At 46.0% G+C, this 19,673-nt stretch overlaps 2 protein-coding genes across 8 annotated transcripts in view; one reads left to right on the top strand and one right to left on the bottom strand.

Moving 5' to 3' along the window:
- GMPR (guanosine monophosphate reductase) overlaps nucleotides 1-7,143 on the top strand; it is a 48,341-nt gene extending 41,198 nt beyond the window's left edge. The window contains exons 8-9 of one of the 2 annotated variants that reach the window (XM_010376389.2): nucleotides 2,066-2,225; nucleotides 6,610-7,143. In XM_010376389.2, coding sequence (XP_010374691.1) covers nucleotides 2,066-2,225; nucleotides 6,610-6,790 — 341 coding nt within the window. In that variant the 3' untranslated portion in view covers nucleotides 6,791-7,143. The remainder of the gene's footprint in view (nucleotides 1-2,065; nucleotides 2,226-6,609) is intronic. The other variant, XM_010376390.2, reaches the window with a different exon arrangement.
- A 3,824-nt stretch (nucleotides 7,144-10,967) lies between these two features.
- The window catches only part of ATXN1 (ataxin 1), a 464,792-nt gene continuing 456,086 nt past the window's right edge, over nucleotides 10,968-19,673 (bottom strand). For all 6 annotated transcript variants that reach the window (XM_030929140.1, XM_030929139.1, XM_030929138.1 and 3 more), the window contains one exon: nucleotides 10,968-18,710. In XM_030929140.1, the coding sequence (XP_030785000.1) occupies nucleotides 18,180-18,710 (531 nt within the window). In that variant the 3' untranslated portion in view covers nucleotides 10,968-18,179. The remainder of the gene's footprint in view (nucleotides 18,711-19,673) is intronic.

The following is a 19,673-nucleotide window of genomic DNA, read 5'->3' as shown; positions in this document are numbered from 1 at the left end:
CAATCAGGGGCAGAACAGGGAGAACACAGTGCCTCTGCTAACTAGTATTGTCACTTACCCTGTATTGTAAGGATCATCCGCCAAGGGCATTTTTACGGTTGGTTTTTGAGCTGAATCTTCTTAATACAGGTGGTGGTCCGTCTTGGACTCTTTTGTGTTGCCTCACACGTGCTCTCTGTACACAGAGAGAGCCGAACACATTTAAAGTGGCTGGTTGTTGAGAAGGTGCCTTGTAGATCACAGTTCCCGGCCTTTGGACCACACTCAGCTCAGTCTCCTTTGGGTGTCATTCCCTCCTCCGCTGTCTCTCAGTCAGTGTAGCCATACCTGTGCCAAGACTCAGTGGAGTGAGAGGGACCATGTCAGGGAAGGATGCAAGAGTGTCCCGAAATGAAAATGGTTGGGAACCCCCTCAAAGTGTTCTTTCGGTGGGTCTGTGCTCTGCGTTCCTGCTGTTGACATCTGCTCCTTTGCAGCTGCCGAGGAGGTGCTGTGCTCCTGAATTGTGGTTGTCAAGAATCCTGGCTGAACACCAGTTATCCTCTGTCTCCTTAAAATTATGGCAGGAGGACCAGGGAGTCACATTCGTGTTAGGAAGCCCAAAAGGGAGGGTCTTCAGAGGTTGCTGCCACGTAGGAAGGTTGCGCTGTGCTTTGCTTCCCTGAGTGCCAGAAAAGCATGCCTTTCTGTCATGCTGAACGGAAGGGGCGGTAACGCCAATGCAAAACCCAGAGTGCTCTGCCAATGTTTAAATGACCAAATCGAAGGTATCAGGGCCACTTTCAGGGGTTCCTATGTTTCCTCCTCCTAATTAGGATTTGCCAGGCTCCCTTCCTCCTTCATCCTATTACTTAATACATCTGCACCTTGCTACTGTCTTGTTCTGTTCTAAATGTAAACCCTCAGTAAGACTTACTCAGGGGAGGTTGTAGCAGTTCCTTAGTTAATAGGCAATGAAGAATCCCTCTGCACAGTGATCCATGAACGAGATGGGGAATGATAACTATTTTTATTATTTCTCCCACATGTTCTTTTTACTTTTTTGACAGCTAATCATTCAGCATCTACCATGTGCCATGCACTTGGGATAAACAGAGCCAGCCCTGGGCCTGTTCCAGCATAGCCCACAAAGACAGGCAGCTTCAGTACCTCTGTCTCCTGTGCCTGTCCTGGAAATGTGCTGTCATTCGGTGATTAGTCTGGCAGAGTATTTACTCGGGAAGTCTAATGCGTAGCATTGTGGTGGTGCAGGTGGAGTTTCACATGACTTCCGTGACACAAGGGCTTCTTTCCTTGAAGCTGTCTCTAGTGTAGGAGCTTCAGTCTGTTCTGAGGCCCTTTCCTGATGTATAAGCACAGGGAATGTCAGAGTGCGGAGAGCTTCAGATACAGACCAGACACCTGAGGGGGCATCATAGAGGAGTCATAGCATTAAGCACAAGATTAGATAACATGCTTTCTAAGATACTGCCCCCCCCCCCCCCCCCCGCTTTTTTTTTTGAGACGAAGTCTTCTGTTGCCCTCCAGGCTGGAGTGCAATGGCATGCTCTCAGATCACTGCAACCTCCACCTCCCGGGTTCAAGCAATTTCCGGCTAATTTTTGTATTTTTAGTAGAAATGGGGTTTTATCATGTTGGCCAGGCTGGTCCTGAACTGCTGATCTCAAGTGATCCACCCACCTCAGCCTCCCAAAGTGCTAGGATTACAGGCGTGAGCCACCGCGCCTGGCGGAATACTGCCCAATTCTTAATGTTTCTCTGATTCTAAAAGAGATCTGAGGAAGGTGCTCCTAGTTAGCCATTAAAAGCCATTCAGCATGGTCCAGTGTATGGGACACTAGCCTTCAGTAGGCTGCATTTGTTTCTCCCAGTGTCCCATGGCCCTGTCTCCCTGCATGGAAGCCTTCCTTTTTCCAGGAGATAGGCAAGAGAGGTCCAGCCTTTCTCTTGGCTATAGCTGTGGGGGAGGGGGGTGAACTGGGCAAGCACGTGTATTTTTTGAGAGTCTGTTTCCCCTGAGCTCTTTTCTCTGCTATTCCCTTTTATCCCCACCGTTGGCATTTAGGAGCTGGAGCAGATTTTGTCATGCTGGGAGGAATGTTTTCAGGTCATACGGAGTGTGCTGGAGAAGTGATTGAGAGGAACGGACGGAAGCTCAAGCTCTTCTACGGGATGAGCTCTGACACGGCCATGAAGAAGCACGCGGGAGGAGTGGCTGAGTACAGGTGAGGAGGCGGCTCCGGGGCGCACCCTCGAGGCCTGGCCTTGCCCTTGCTTCTTACGGCGATGGGATGGAAGCAGGTCTGAACAGCAGCTCTGTGTATATTAACATACCGTGGGAAGGGGTTCTTTTAAAAGAGCCCTAATTTGTATCCAGTTAGCATTTGCAGTGTTTGGGGTTCCCAAAAGCAAGTACAGAGAAGCAGTGTTTGGGGACGGGTTGGAAGTGTGACCAGGGGTGTATGTGAGTGGGTACCAGTCCTGAAGGCAATACTCCAGACCTCTGGGGATGGGCGGAATTATTCCCTTGTCCTTCCAGTAGAGCCTGTGCTGAGCTATCCCTGTAAACTTAGATCTCTAGCTTGAGAAGAGTTCAGGATGAAAGGATTGAGTTGAAGAATGGCTCTCCTTTTGCACAGAAAACCATAGGTGTGGTCTAGACCGCTGCACGGTGGCCAGGCCTTTCCTGAAGAATGCTGCATACAGCTCATACTGCGTCTCACCTGCCTCCAGGCTCTGAGAGTCGACACAGCAGCATTTTCAGCCATTTAGTTGTGTTATCCCCTGTAGAAGTGGGGCTTACTTCTGCTGATGTGTGTTTATTTTGTATTTTGTATTTTTTTTTGTGGAGGAGTCATGCTCTGCCACCCAGGCTGGAGTGCAATGGCATGATCTCAGCTCACTGTAACTTCTGCCTTTCGGGTTCAAGTGATTCTCCTCCTCAGCCTCCCGAGTAGCTGGGATTATAGGTGCCTGCCATCACGCCCAGCTAATTTTTGTATTTTTAGTAAAGATGGGATTTCGTCATGTTGGCCAGGCTAGTCTCGAACTCCTGACTTCAAGTGATCCACCCACCTCGGCCTCCCAAAGTGCTGGGATTATAGGCCTGAGCCACCGCGCCCTGCTCCTGATGTGTGTTTTTAATCCATGGTCTCCAAAGACACCTGGGTCTTTTCCTGATTCAATTCCATTTTAACTCTCTGCATGTGTGTTTTAAGAACCTGATGATGGGGCCAGGCCCAGTGGCTCATGCCTGTAATCCCAGTGCTTCTGAAAGCCAAGGTTGGAGGACTGCTTGAGCCCAGGAGTTCCAGTTAAGCCTAGGCAACATAGCAAGACCCTGTCTCTACAAAAAGATTAAAAATTAGCTGGGTGTGGTGTCACATGACTGTACTCCCAGCAACTCAGGAGGCTGAGGCAGGGAGATGGCTTAAGCCCAGGAGTTGGAGGCTGCAGTGAGCTGTGATCGTGCCACTATGCTCCAGCCTGGGCAACAGAGTGATAACCTGTCAAAAAAAAAAAAAAAAAGAAAAGAACCTGATGACGGTATACTCACTGCCTCTATGGCCTACTGTTATTCTCAGCAGGATTAGTGCCGACAACAAGCTATACAAAATGGGGGCAGGACCAAAGGTCCTCCATCCACAGAGGGAAGCTGGCTGTGTGAATCGGCTGGTTGCCTTTCTCCAGGAAACCTCAGGCTTCTCTCTCCAGTTTTCAGACTCTATCCCGTGCTAGAGTGGAAACCTAAGCCCTCCCTGACTGACACTCTTTATTTCCTACCACTCATTCCACACCCAGAGGGTCATTTTGAGGACCTGGGATTCAGATGTATTATATAAGGTTTATACCAAGCTAGCAGCAAAATCTCAGAACTCCACTGAGATTTGTAGGTAGGGGGATTGGGGGGTGGGGCGTATTCTACCAGAGTTCTGTTCTTCCGTGGGGTTCTAGCAGACTTACTTCAGTTCTCATTCACCTCAGTCTCTTTCTCTTTTGGTGGTGAACCCCAATAAAGATATTATAATATGGGAAAAGCAGGATGGGAAAGATCGATGGGGACTGCATCAATCAGAAATGAGAGATGCACTTCTTCCAGGTAGTCCCCGAAGCCCTCTTTCCCCCATGCGGTCCCTGAGAGAGGAGGAGGTTGCACAGTTGGGTAAGGAGGAGGCACTAAGCTGGACCTATGGCCAAGAAACTTCGTGCTTTACCAGCAACATGTCATCATCCAAGGGCTTGCATGTGTCTCCTCTGCGCCAGAATGTAAGTGGAGCTTTCATGGGTGAGCAGCAGCTAGGTGCTTTGCCTGGAGTACCTTTTTCACCTTCGTGGCTGCATCTTTTTTGGTTTCTAAAAACAATTATAGAATCGGGAAGGCCAGAGCAGGCTATGGCACAAACAGAAGCCAGAGAGCTGAAAGAAAAACCGTCTCCTGTAATTTCAGCAGTGTTTAGATATAACAGAAAAAAAAAAAAGAGAGATTCAGCAGTAGCAAGATTCTATTCTGGAAGTGGATTCAAATCTTTAACAAGGAAGGAAATTGCTGAGAAAATTAGAACCTTAATCCAAAGGCTGCAGCCTGAGCCTTGCAGGCTGTACCTGTCCTGCCTTTCTGTTTCTGAGTCTCCGTCTCTCTCTCTCTCTGTCTCTCTCTCGCAGTTTTCAGCCTCATGACCATGATCTCATCATGAGAATGCTTCCTGACTTTCACAAATTACTTATGGCACAGTTATGTACACACTGCTGGTTCTTTCCCTGTCATTAACTATTTCATTCTCGTGCTGTCCCCGGGAATGAAGTACCTTCATTTTACAGATGAGCAGACTTAAGCATCAGCAAAAAATGAGCTCTAGATTCACACCAGTGAGAATCTAGAAATTTCCAACAAGCTCCAGGAAGGCCATGGAAATATCTTACAAAAACGAAATGTCAGTCATTGCAGGCACATGTGTACAGACACCTGTCTGGGGTCACGGAGTGCTGAGCCCTGAACTGTCCTGGGTATGACCAGTGACTTTGGCTTCCTGAGCTTGGGGCTCTACACTGGCTGATGGTTTAAGTAGCTAGATTTTACCCAAGGGTAGTCCTGCCTGTTCAGCGACCAAGAGTTAACCCCGTTTTGAAATTCTAGGTAACGAATGACTGGTCAAGAGATGCTCTTCAAGACAGGTGGATCACCTAAGGTCAGGAGTTCGAGACCATCCTGGCCAATATGGTGAAACCCCAACTCTACTAAAAATACTAAATTTGGCTGGGAGTGGTGGCATGCACCTGTAATCCCAGCTACTCAGGAGGCTGAGGCAGGATAATTGCTTGAACCCAGGAGGCAGAGGTTGCAGTGAGCCGAGATTGTGCCACTGCACTGTAGTCTGGGCGACAAATGCAAAACTTCATCTCAAAAAAAAAAAAAAAAAAAATGAGAGAGATGATCTGATGTTCTTTTTCCAGCTGAAGAGAATGGGTACAGAAGGTTCCAGAATTTGGGTACTTGTTAGAACTTGCATGGCCCTTAGATGAGAACTAGAATTTTGCCTAGATTTCAGATTTCCTTCTGATAATACACACATATGTAATATACACACATTCTGGTAATATATACATGTGTCTGGACCACATCCCCATTTTGCAGTAAGGGGACATGACCTGTGTTACCCAAGTAACAATCAAGCAGTGTTACATGGTGGCCTTGTGAAGAGAGGGACATGGGCTCAGTGGGGACAGTGAAATGTTGCTTAGTGTTCATGCCATAGGCCAGACCTTCAGAATTTCTAAATACTCCTCTGAAAATGTGAAAGATGCTATCCAAAGCCTGGAAGCCTCCGGTGCTAAGACAGGTCTTGGTTCTCCTCTGATTCCACCTTGCTTGGACCCACACATGTGTAGGGCGATAGGTGTAGTGACCTGTAAGAGAACAGGGAGGCAAACTGGGGGTAACTGGTGTACCCAGCAAAGCAGAAAGACAGGCAGGCTATCAGAATGGAGCCACTTTAATGAAATCACCTTGCTGGTGATTTCCATGTAAGCTAGTAGGACCTGAGTTACCCATTTTATGTCCTCCTCGTCCTGGTCGTCCCCCTTGAAGACACTTGGTCTCTGATCTTAGAGCAGGCAGGAGGTGAAGCTCTGGACTTTGCCTGTTGTTGATCTAGGAGGGCAGGAGGCTGTTTCCAGGGGGAATCTGCCAGGGCCATTCTGGGGACATTTTGGGCTCCTGGTTGTTGGGAAGTTGGTGTGCGTGTTGAGGTAGAATAGAAAGGTAAAGGTGGTTTGTGTTAGGGGCAGAGGGGAGCACCTTGCTGGAGAGAATGGCACAAAGCAGGGTGGTATGGGTCCCCAACTCCTTCAAGGGCTACTCACCAGGACTTTCCTCTTCCCAGCGTGCAGGGCAGCCAGCAGTGAGCCCCTGCCCTTTGGGTGGGAGGAATGTGTTCATCTGAGATGCTGGTGATCACGCTGGCACTTGGTAGAAATGTGGGGATGGGGTCTGGTTTTCTGAGTGCCTTGGGGGCTGCAGAAAGTGCTGGAGCTGGGAATAATTCTAACTGGGCTCTTAAGGGCATGGGGGGTAGGGAACTAGGTAAAAAGAAAACTTATTTTGTCTTCCAGAGCCTCTGAGGGTAAGACTGTGGAAGTGCCTTACAAAGGAGATGTGGAAAACACTATCCTGGATATTCTCGGGGGACTGAGGTCCACGTGCACCTACGTGGGGGCCGCCAAACTCAAGGAGCTCAGCAGGAGGGCAACGTTCATCCGGGTGACCCAGCAGCACAACACCGTGTTCAGCTAACCCCGGAAATGAAACGGTGTCTGGCTCGAGTGGAAGCATCCAAACCTGCTTTTCCCATCTCCCTCCTACTCTGTTCCGTCAGAGCTTCTGGCTGCTCCCGAATGGTGGAATGCTGTGTCCTCTCCCCTCTCTCCTGCTGCCTGGCGGCTTCGGGGCTCTCCCGCCTGCCTTCTTGGGGCCCAGACACAAGGCACCGATTGGGCCAACATCAGAGCCCTGCTGCCCAGAACTCATAACCTCGTTCAAACCAACACTCGCACCTTTGTCTTTTTCTCTTTCTCTCTCCCTTTGTTTGTTTTTCTTTATTTTTTAAAAGAAGATGGTTTCACTTTAATATAATGCTATTAAGACTTGATGGAGTTGCTGGAGTTTGTATTTGCAGGAGTCAAGTTGAATGGTTTGGGATTTGTTTTGCCGTCTTCCTGGACAGGCCGGTGGCAAGCCACTCCTGGTGATTAGCAGACAAATCACCTTAGGAGGGGCAAGGAGAGGAGGACGGTGCGGGAGCCGGGGAAGGACAGGCCGGAGTCAGAGTAACTGGCACCCCCCATCTCTAGCTTTTGGTTGTTGCAAAAGAACAAAAGCAGTTTTTAACTGGACAGATGTAACATGAATTGTTTTCCCAGCTGATACTCACAAAGTTGGGCCAATGTGTTTTCCCCGCAAGTTTCATTACATGTGCTTTTCAGGGTCAAGTCATCTGTTGCTATCAGTTTGCCATCCCTGTTAGGAAGCTGTCCCTGTCCTGGCTTCTCATTTCGTTTTGTTCTCCATCTTTTTTTCCCCCCTTCTCAGTCCCAACTTGTCTTACTTTGAAATTCCACAGGATGTTTTGCGGGAAGGTTGTCTCCCAAGAAATTAGCAGATGGAGTCACACTGAAGATCAGTGACATCCTAAAAGGCATTGGTTTGAGACATTAGTTAGAGCCATTCCCTCAGTGTGCCAGTGAATCCTTTCCCCGAAGGACCACACGGCACTACTGTATATGGGTCAGTTAACGGGCTGGGAACAATGACATTGTCTTGGAGAACTGGCCTCTGCAGCTGACCTGCAGCAGTCCACCAGGATGCCTGTTTAAACAGTGAACACAGAAGAAGTGACGACCGGCCACTTACCTTTGACGTATTGCGTTCCAGGCCTGGAAAGTGTATGTAGATCAGGATGTTTTACTTTACTTTTTAAGGCTGAGAGCAGGTACACAAGTCAGTTTTCTTTGGAAAGGCAAGCAGTGACCCTGGAGTAGAGAAGATCCACAGGGTGCTGCTGTGCCAGGGTGAATGAATGGCCTGATTGTCCATGGTGACTGATGGCATGAGAAGGGTCCAACCAGAACTGTCACACTGGGATAATACAGGTCCACTGCTGGTCCTTTAAGAATACATTTAGAAATCCAGCCAGCAGCGTTGACTCCAATGCAATACTTTCCCCTACTAAATCCATTAACAATTTTTTTTTTTTTTTTTTGAGGCAGGGTCTCACTCGTGTCACCCAGGCTGGAGTGCAGTGGCAGGATCACAGCTCACCACAGCCTCTACCTCCCGGGCTCAGGTGATCCACCGACCTCAGCCTCCCTGCCACCATGCCCAGCTAATTTTTGTATTTTTTTGTAGACAGAGTTTCACCATGTTGCCCAGACTGGTCTCAAACTCCAGGGCTCAAGCCATCCACCTACCTCAACCTCCCCAAAGTGCAAGGATTACAGATGTGAGCCACTGTGCCCGGCCCATTAAGAATAATTCTTGGACCTGTAGAAACACAAGGGCTGCACTCTGGAGACGGGAGGGCCAAGAGGCTGTTTAACATGGAGCAAGACGTGGGGCTTGGCTGCAGGCTCCCCGCCATGCTCTCTGTGGTCCTGTCTGTGTGAGGTATGAGGCTCTCAGGCTGGTCCTGTGGAAGGTGTGTTTTACACGCATCTTCAAATGTTAGTTTCTAAGAGACTTGCAAAATAAGGGAAAGGGATGAAGGAGAGGACATCTTAAAGAAATCTATTAAAAATGGACCAGCAGTAGTAAGGGAGCTTCTTTCAGAATAGAGTGGTCAGGGAGGGTGACACCCATCTGTCGGCTTGCAGCACCCTGAGGGCTGTGTCCTTTGTAGGGACACGTGCTGCTTTACCCATCTTCTGTAAACACTTTGCAGACTGGCCCTTTGTTTCCACAAACCAAAAGCAGATTCTTAGCAATCCAATTTTTAGGGAAGTGGAGCCTGAGTAGTTACAAAGTCAAAAACTCCTCAGGACCATTTTGAAACGGAGGCTTCGGAAAGAGAACTTTTTTTTTTTTTTTTTTTTTTTGAGACCAAGTCTTGCTCTGTCACCCAGGCAGAGTGCAGTGGCACAATCTCGGCTCATTGCAACCTCCGCCTCCCAGGTTCAAGCGATTCTCGTGCCTCAGCCTCCGGAGTAGCTGGGATTACAGGTGCCCGCCACCACGTCCAGCTAATTTTTGTGTTTTTAGTTTCAGTAGAGACGGGATTTTGCCATCTTACCCAGGCTGGTCTCAAACTCCTGGGCTCACGTGATCCACCCACCTCGGCCTCCCAAAGTGCTGGGATTACAGGTGTGAGCCACTGCACCTGGCCCATAAAGAGAACTTGTAAGGCTCCATCACCCCTTGCCTTAGCAGGTTCATCTCGGCCTCTGAGAGGAATGGGGCTGGGGGAGTCCACACTGGAGTGTCCCTTGGACCAGGTGTCCTACAGGACCTGGAGATGAAACTAACAGCCTTGCTGCTGACCCACTGGACTTCCTGTGCCGGCGCTGGGGGAGGAGGAAGAGGAGAGTGAACTCGATGCCATTCACCTTGGGCTGCTCTGGCTGCTCCATCTGAGGGCTCTGGCAATGCTTTTGATAGTTTCAAGGGCTGCCCCACTGTAGCACCTGAAGCTATGGTTCCCCCGAATTGATTTCACCAGCTGAGGTAAGTAGCACAGCCACTGGACCCCAAAATTTACCAGAACAAACAGCATCTCACACAAAAGGGGAAGGCAGAGATGCAGTCTGCTTTGCCAGGTTTGCCCACAGCACACGGGCACATTTGCCCGGGCTACTCTAGAGGACCTGGGGCAGCCCTGCTAGCCTGAGCTACACCTACGCAGCTCTGGTTTGCTGTGTGTCCTTTCACATATTTATTAAATAATGTGTCAGGACCTCAACTATTAAGTAATCAGAGGAGGGTCCAAAACACCTTCCCAAGAAGATAGTTCCTCCTTGGCTAACTGAAAATGAATTTAACCCCAAGCGTTCTACCACCTCTGTGTATCCTTAAGGCTGGAAGGACTTGAGGTGGGTGCAGGTGGTTCCACCTGGAAGCCATGTGTTGAGGAATTACTTTCTGGCACAACTGCTAAGCCACATCTTTCCAAGATGGCCCAGTGCAAAGCTGTAGTGTGGTACTCTGGAGATAAATGGGGTTCCTCCACATGCTGAGAGACCTGCTCAAGGAGTTGGGTATTTTTTGTTTTTGAGGCAGAGTTTTGCTCTGTCACCCAGGTTGGAGTGCAGCAGTATGATTATGGCTCACTGCAGCCTCGACCTCCTGGCCCCACGTGATCCTCCCACCTCAGTCCCCCCAAGTAGCTGGGACAACAGGCATGTGCCACCACACCCGGTTAATTTCATTTTTTTGTAGAGATGAGGTCTTACTATGTTGCCCAGGCTGGTCTCGAACTCCTGGGCTCAAGCAGACCTCTTGCCTTGGCCTCCCTAAGTGTTGGGATTACAGGCATGAGCCACTGTGCCCAGCCTGCTCGCTGCATTTCTAATGAGCTTGAATTACAGGAAATAAAAATAAATTTTCCACTTTCAGACCACTAACCAGTTTAGAGCAAATCTGTAAAGAGTGTATAGATTATGCCACATGAGCCCATGAAGCTACCACATGTTTAAAGACAAATATACCTCTTGTGAACAGCAGTGTTCAGCTAGGAGGCATAAACATGAACTGAAGAAACCAAGACATCAGGTATGGCTGTGTGCCTTTTATCTTAGAACCTCGTCTCACACATACTCTTCACCCCAAAACATTAGCAGCGAAGGCAATGTCCCACGTCACACCTCCCCACCTCCGACCTACCCAGGGAGAACTTGTGAGCGGGAGTCAATGAGGAGGAGGAATTAGCACTCTTTTCCTGGCCTCTTCTTTGAGGACCCAACAGAAGGCAAAGACACACACCTGCAATTGGCACTGTTATTTTATTAGTACGAGTATACTGAAACAATAAACTTGTACTGGTATACAGACAATTTATTTAAAACAATTTTGTTCAAATTTTGAATCAAACATTGTTTTATTATAATAATGAAATAATTTCTACCTAGAAAACCTGCAAGCACCATCAAAGAAAGGGACCATAAAATTCAATAAACAGACTCGAGTGTATCCTACAAATAGACACACCACGATTAGAAAATAGAATATGAATTCTTCCATTTTTTAATATTTGTTTTAAAAAAGCTAGTGCAAGTACAATATTTTACACTGGAATTACAGAGAGTATGCACGCATATGGAAAAAAGTTCTCCTGTCACAATAAAAGCTCTTAACTATTATGTATGCACTTAAAATTTTCTTTTCAATAAGGTGCAAAACATCATTCCTTCCCTAGTTCTCCTCTGTACTGGCCATGTCAGTCTGGTAGTGCCCTCAACCCAAGTTCTGGTGTCTGTTTCCCTTGGCCTGTGGGAGGCATACGATTGGAAGTTTGGTGGGTAATGATCTGATATTAAAATATCCAGTGGTACAAGTCTCAGAGATGGCTCTGGAGCCAGGACTCCACTGGCTGGAAATGAAGACTGTCTAATCTGAAGGTCACCACAAGTACTGACAGGACTGTCTTGAAACCTCCTTTCGGCTGACACTAATTTGGGTTAAGAGTTGAGCAGTTCAGGCTGGGGAGAGGAAGAAACCCCGCCAAAAAGGGCAGTATTCACAGAACCGAATGCACAGTTCCAATGCACTGACTAAAGGATTTGCCCCACTCCTGGACCAGATTACCAAAAGAGTAGGTGGTTCCTGTAAGAACCAGAGAAAACCTGTGCACTGAGCTGCTTGGTAACTGCTCTGAAGACAACAGCTTAAGCTAGTGTCACCTAATACTTGGTATTCTGGAGGACAGTATGTTATCTTGGTAAGGATTACTGTAAACAACGCTTCCAATGAAGGCCTTCAGATGGGCCACAGAAAAGGAGACAGGCTCACTGGCCATCCAGACAGCAAACAAACTAAAGGGAAAGAAAACGTGGGTGAAGCCTCCAATGTATCTGCAGTGGAAGACTTGAGTCCTTTCAGATAAGAAAAGGTATGGAAATTCTCAGAGATTGTTATTGTATAGATACTACCTGTTGGCCAAATGCACTTAATTTTAATACAGTTGAACCATTTGTATGCAAGTCATGAGGACAAGAAAAACTGAAGCCGTGTTCCCTCCCGCCATTACACAGGAGAAAGTTAGCTACCAGAACAATTGCCTTCAACAAGAAGGGAGGGGACAAGATTCTGAATTTAAGAATTGTAAGTGGGGTGCTTAATATCCCCACTGCTGTCCAGTTTCCACTGTCCGGCTTGATTTTTGGACAGGAATACTATTCTGAGAAGTAGATCCGCATTTATTTTGGCCTCTTTATATTCAATAAAAATCAAAATAAAACTAAAGTAAAATGAGGCATTTACATTGAAATCATGTTTTTACCCCCCCTATTTAAATGAGGTGTGGGGGGAAAGAAGGTTAAATAATTTTTTTTTTTTTTTTTGTCCCCATAATGAGTCCTGTTTGATTGGTAGCCTGGATCCCTTGTTACAAACACTTCGTGTTCAAGATTATATTCTTTGGGTTTATAGGAACAGGAAGTGCTGAAAATGTCAAACATCATCTCTGAAGAAAAAGAAGTTGCAATGGCTTAAGAGTTTAGACTAAGAAGGGAGCTCAGAGAAGTACTTTCAGCATAGGAATGAGCAGTATTCTCAAATCACAGAATACCGAGTTCCCCTCCCTCAGACGAGGGCTATGTGTAACAAAAAGAACAATAAGCATAGGTATAGTTTAAGAGCCTTTTACGTAGTAATTCTTCCAGGCCATAACCATACAAATCTGATCATTTAGACATGACAAATTTCTATATACAAAAAAACATGTACTTTCAACCCTTCTCTGCTTTATTTATTTATTTTTTTACAAACAAAGTATGAAACTCATTGTTTCAACAGATCCATATCTTTCAAACACTGAATGAATCGTTTTGACATTCATTTTTCTTTTGTGCAATTTTTTAAAACATTACCTGTACTCCTCAAAGTGAGTGCTTCAAAATTTTGTTTTCTTCAGCTTCTCAAATTAGGTGTACATTAAAAAAAAAAAATTCCCACAAGGTATAGTGCTACAAGAAAAGATCCTATCAGTAAGGTAACATATTTGAAGCGAGGTCATCTATGTAAAAGAAATCTCAGCCCCGGAGTAGAGGTGTGCAAGTTGTTTGGAGTTTCCCTATGCCAGAAACACAACACGGTCCGTGGAAAAGAGAGGAAACCAACCCAACACAATAGCAGATGCATGTGCTTTATAAAAAAGTATATTCTCTGTATATTTATTACTTGATGTGTTCTTAAATTCTCTATTTCAGAAATTCTGGGTTAAAAACAAATGTGGAAGCAAAGGCCTCCACGCCACTTCAGAAAAAAAAAAAAAAGTGTAATTCTCTTTCCTTTCATATCACCACCGAAGAAACCGAATTGGGCCACGGAGTCTGCTGGCCCTGTTTTCACCTGGTGCAAATGAAGTGCAAAGGGTTTCAGAAGGCAACAGACCAGTCTGTTGAGCTGCTTGTGGTTCATGAAACCGTAGCCATGACAACCAACACAGCTCAAGAAGCCTGGCCTTCGGTCCCGAGAGCTCTGCTTCCTCACCCATGTCTGAAATAGCATGGCATTAGTGTCTTCAAAAGCATTGGAGATTTCTCTATGAAAGAAACAGGTTTCCTTAGTAGTCACAGATGTAAAAGGGTGTTGTCAATCGTTTCCTTAAAAAACAAAACAAAATCCAGAGCTACAACAACAAAAATAAATTTTGGCAACATATTTCAGTAAAGATGAAACTATGTGCAAAGAGTGGATTTTATGATTACTAGGAGCTACTGTTCATCTTGAACATGCAGCATTATATTGCAATCTATGCGGTATCTAAGGAGTAATCCACAAGATGCAGGAAATCCAAACATTCCTTGAAATTGTACAACCCTACTCCAGAGCAGTCAAAGTGCTGCTTCTGGACACATCAGTGTACCACACACACACCAGCCCCGTCCCTGAGTAAGAGGTGTGAAAGGTTCCGCAGAGTCCCTTTAGGGGAGAAGGAGGGATGCTGCCACTTCCTGGTGGGGGGAAAAACCCAACACACTCACCTAACAGAAAACATAGAGGCTCACAATTCTGAGTTAGAAATGGGATCAAGAACAACAACAGAAATCAAATCATCCCAAACTAAACTGGGTGAGTTAGGGAAAACGAAAAATTGACCGACATAGAAAATTATCCTGAAAGTCCAAATGAAAATGCAATTTGGATTTCCACTTTAAAAGATCTGAGGTAAGTGGCATCCATCTCTGTATCCCTCCCTCCCCCCTCTGCCCCAGTGTGGCCCAGACAAACTGCAATAATTCTTAAGTTAAACATTCTAAGGAACAGTCATTTTATATATTTAGAAATCCCTAGAAAGAGAGGTTCTTGTTTGTTGGTTTCTTATTAATAATATTTTTTTTTTCTTTTCGCCCTGACTAATTTCTTGGTGATTGTGTTCCATTGTAAACGCAAAAGGCCTGCTGTTATTAGTTTAAAAATGGAAAACAGGAAAGAAAGAACAAAAGACGTCTGTCGGTAAATATTGCAAAGTTGGACATAGTACAGAGGCACATGGCTGATCCTTGTAAGCTGAACGGCACCGAAGAATTTCTACCCCTGTCATCGTTAATGTTTGCTACACAGAAGCGGTGACAGAGGCTGCTCTGGGAGCCTCGGGGCCCACCAACGTCTGCAAACAGGACTGTGCGTTCTTCCTATTTGAAGAGAAAGCTGCCACAAGGGAGTGGTGACCGTGGGTGGCAGGTGGTCCCCTCCACAGCCACTGGCCAGCACGCTCAGAACGCACACACACAACAGGCCACACTTCCTGTCCAGGCTCAGAGGCAGGGCTCCAAGTCTCAAGGACACAGACCCCAAGGAGGGGCCTGCCCACTCGCAGAAAAGACCGTGGAAAATGGGTTAACTCCAGGCTACATGGCTCCAGAGTGCGTCTTAGAAATGAATCTGCCTCCTTCCTCTCCACACTCCACATTCACTATTCCGTGTGGTGACAGGGGACACTGCGGCTCCTCCCCCAGGTCTCCTTGGCTGGCTCTTTCTGCAACGTGGCGGCCGACACGGGGCTCCTGAAGGCTCCCCGCCCCAGCACTCAGCATCCGCAGCAGGGGAAAGGTGGGAAGCTCTCTCCCTCCTGGCTCCTTCCCTCCAGCCCTGCTCTGGCCAGAATGGGAAAGACCAACCAAATAAGGAAAAAGCCAAAAGGGAATGAGCTTTAACTATATAGCACACTGGTCAGACTCTATTGGCACAGAAAGTATTGCACATGCTAAAAAAGCAAGAGAATGAAATGGGACAAGTGTTTAGAAAGAACCAATTATTTTATAATTCCTATACCTGAAATAGAACCACAAAAATTATGATGATGTTCCTATTGCTCCAAACCACGTGTGTTTTCCCATCTTAGTGTTGGTTTAGTGGATCCAGTCAGTTCAATACTCGAAGTAAGCCAAAAGGTGGTGTGTGTTTTTCTGAGTCCACATGAGTTGTAAATAGTGATACTAATGAGAACAAAGTCTATGTGGCAGCCCGTATTCCTCTTACCATCAAAGGTTAAAAAACAAAAAGAAAAAACAAAACCTAATAATTGCAAGTGCCCTGAGCAGAATATATGGAAGATTAAGCAAGTTCTCTGAACAGAAACGTTTAAAAAATACAGCACTAAATAAGCAGTATGACTGCAAGAATGAACCCACCCAGCTCTCTGCAAGCATGCTGAGAGGGTAATGAAATTCGAGGAAAGTCAAGGAACTATTCTAGCTATTCTAAACCTATTCAAATGTTTTTGGTACACCCCAGAAAATGGTTTACAAAAATCATTAGTCCTGGTGAGCCTTAAATGTAAATGAATACTAGACAGCCAAAATGTGGGTTGATACCAGAATTTTTTTTTTTTTAATTTGTGAAATGAAGGAAGTACTATTTTCAATGGGGTAAAAGAAAAATCAGGTATTTGTTTAGGTTAGTTGCAGCCATCCAAGTAAGAATATTTAAAAATTTCTCCCTACTTATAAAACTGTTTTTTTAAAGCACTTTAAAGATGCATTCAAAACCCACAAATGATATTTCAGATCTCTGGGAATGAAAGGTTTAAAAACTATGAAATACCCTTTCTGGGTTTGTACCAAACATTAAATCTTGATTTGATTTTGAATAGAAAAAAAAAAAAGTCATTCTGAAAATAACATTAATAACAACAATAATAAAATAATTGTTTAAAACAAAATCTTGCTCACATATATAAATGTCTTTATGGAAAACTCTCTCAATGAATCTGAAGAAAATTCTCAGAGTTTCTAAGAGCCTGCTAAGACCTGGCTTTTTGTGACAGATGTGGTAAAAAGACCAAAATGAATTTTCAAAGGAACATAACCTTATAAAATGGCCTAGAGTTTAGGCAGGTTAGAAAGAAATTTTGCTACATTTATTTATGCTCGTTCAGTCCCCCAAACCTTTCCCACAATGTTATTGGATAAAAACTGCAGGAATATCACACAAATTATAAACTCAATATGTGCAAATCGCAAGGTTCTTTAAAAGTTCATCTTAAAAAGAAAAACACTGGACAAAAATGAGTATTCTCTTCTCCATCCCTTTTCTCTCAGTTTCTCTGCCAACTCTGCATATGCCTTGAACTGATTCTCAGACATCAAAGTGAAAAGTGCCTCCCGTCAGGTAGTACTTGGTGGTCATTTATTGTCACATACTAGTTCATAATTCACATTCATCCCTTTAAACCACATTGAAACTTTCAATATCTTGCTCTTCAGCAATTCTGCAGAGCTGAAATGTAGTTACAGTGTTGAAAAAAAGAAAGCAACTTAGTTTTTTTTGTTTTTTTGTTTTTTCCCCAAAGAGTTTAAAGTGAGATACAGTACTTGTTGAATGAGAGACCAAGATGCTTGGTAATAAAGTGTGAACAGTATTTTTAAATGCTTAAAGATAGTAATATATGCTCATCTTCAAAATCTAATTCCTCATGTCACACTGGAATCTGAAAAAAAAAAAAAGTGGCACCCGAGTTGTCCATAGTCATGAACTATAAACAGTACTAGAGTTCAAAGACAAAAAGATTTTGCAAACTCAGCGTGAAGAGCTTCTGTTGCTCTCACTGAAGGGCAGTTTGCATCTACCTCTTGGGAGTGAAGTCAATGCAATAACCTGATTGGTTTACCTAACACTGCACAGAAACCAGCGTGGGTGTTTGCTCTTCCCCCGCCCCCACCCCAACCCCCCTTACCCCATGTGGGGCCATGACAGCAGGGGCTTCCCTGTCCACCACAACACCCCGGTGACATCGCTGCACTAGTAAAAAGCAGAAATGAAATCCCGCATGTGGCAGTTGCTCTTTAAAAAAAATATATATCAGTGCAGTCAGGCCCCATAGGGGGAAATATATATCTCTACAATTAAAAGTTGCTTTTATTGTAAAATAGGTTGGAGAGAAAAATGTTCTTTTAAATGGTTAACTTTCCAAATCTGCCGTCTGACACGTCTCCGCGATGCCCTCAAGCTGGGTTCCTGATGTTGATTTTGCACGTGGGAACCCCAGGAGGACACTGCTCTGAACCCCCCGTCCCATGCCGATAGCAAGAGAGTGAGGCAGAGGGAGGCAGAGAAAAAGAGACCCTCACTCGCCGCCACAACGCCTGTGCACCCCCACATGCGTGCACCCCTGCAGGACCCTTCCCACGGGACTTTTCTCCTGACACTAGCGGGAGTCAGCGCCCCTGGCTGCTTCTGGGCCGCTACAGAAAGCAGGCGCTGTGCAGCCCCTTTCCTTTCTTCCCCGGGGATGCGTGGAGCCCTGACTGCTCCTGCTGTGCCCTTCCTCCCGCCCGCTCACTGACAGACACTCGTGGAAAAAGCATATGCACCAGTCTCCTGCGACACACCTGCTGTAACTCTAATGACAAGGTTAGAACAGAAACCTAAAATAAGAGGATAACATGTAAATACTGTGTTATTTAGCCTACAGTACAGTAATCTGGATACAAATGATAAGGGAGAGCCACGTTTCCTTTCCCCCACGCTGCCTCTACTTGCCTACATTAGACCGGCCTTCAATGCAAATCTTAACCTCCTGAGGAATTAGAGAAGGCTTGGGAAGAGTCAAAGGTGGTTCGTCTTCTGACTTCTCCAGTTTGCGGCTCTCCGGCGCCGACCACCTCCTCTTCCTCGTTGCCGCGGGCTTGCTGGGTTCTATTTTGGTGAGGAAGGGCGCTGCAGGCAATCCCATTTTCTCTGGAAACTTCAGTTCGCCATTCTCAGAGAGCATCTGGGCACTCCCCTGGTTGATTCCGTTTTCCTGCTCGGCATACCTGTGTCTGCTGCTCGCCAGGCCGTCGGCCTTTGAGTGCTTCAGCAGGACGCTGGCGGGATCCACGGGCTGGCCCTTTTTAACAGAGCCGTTCTTCAGGTTCTTGAGGGTAAGCGAGATGCACACATCCCCAACTGAGAGTTTGGAACACGGCAAATCAAAGAGCTGGCTGGTTCTCTCCGGACAGCAGGATGACCAGCCCTGTCCAAACACAAAAAAAGGATACTCTACCAAAACTTCAACGCTGACCTGTGGAAACAGGGAGAGACAGAGAGAGGAAGAAGGAAGGGAACAAATGAAAACATTTTATTCTTGTTTGATTTTATGCACACACACATGTATGAACTCACACATACACACATAGACACACACAGGCTGAATGGGGGAAAAATGACTCAGTGTGCAAACCTCCCTCTCCCCCAGTCACACACTATAAATGAGGCTCTTCACTTTGGGTTGTACCTGTACTTACCATAGGCAGAAGCCAGTGAAAAGACCATCAATATTCAAAATATTCCACCAAGTGTTAGCTCTGTAGCTGGTCTCTGTTAGAACCAGTCAATCAAACCCCAGCAATGACAGAACACCCACTTAGCTTTCAGCACCGAGCTAGGCTCTGCAGGTGGCTCAGAAGCCCAACATGGTCTGAGATTTTAGGAGCTCAATGGACAGCTGTTATTATCATACAGGACAGGATTAGACAGGGATCAGAGTGAGACTGTAGGTGAGTTCCCAGAGGCAGGCATGATGTGTTTATCATTGAGTCCCCAGCTCCTAAAAGGACGCTTGGTGGCAGGGCACAGTGGCTCATGCCTGTAATCCCAGCACTTTGGGAGGCCAAGGTGGGTGGTCACTTGAGGTCAGGAGTTCAAGACCAGCCTGGCCAACATGGCAAAACCCTGTCTCCACTAAAAATAAAAAAAATTCGCCAGGCGTGGTGGCGGGCACCTGTAATCCCAGCTACTTGGGAGGCTGAGACACAAGAATCGCTTGAACCCAGGAGGCAGAGGTTGCAGTGAGCTGAAATCGTGCTACTGGGCGATCTAGCTTGGGCCGCAGAGTGAGACTCCGTCTCAAAAAAAAAAAAAAAAAAAAAGGTCAATTTTCAATATCCTTTCTAGATGTAGTAGACTAGGTAATTTGGACCAACCCTCCTTCTGAGGACAACTAAAAACTCTGAACAAAAATGTAAGCAAACAAATAAATTTAAAA

The sequence above is a fragment of the Rhinopithecus roxellana genome, chromosome 4 (genome assembly GCF_007565055.1).
Source record: "Rhinopithecus roxellana isolate Shanxi Qingling chromosome 4, ASM756505v1, whole genome shotgun sequence".
Taxonomy (NCBI): Eukaryota; Metazoa; Chordata; class Mammalia; order Primates; family Cercopithecidae; genus Rhinopithecus; species Rhinopithecus roxellana.
The sequence above is the reverse complement of the archived record's forward strand: the minus strand, read 5'-3'. Positions and strand labels throughout refer to the sequence as shown.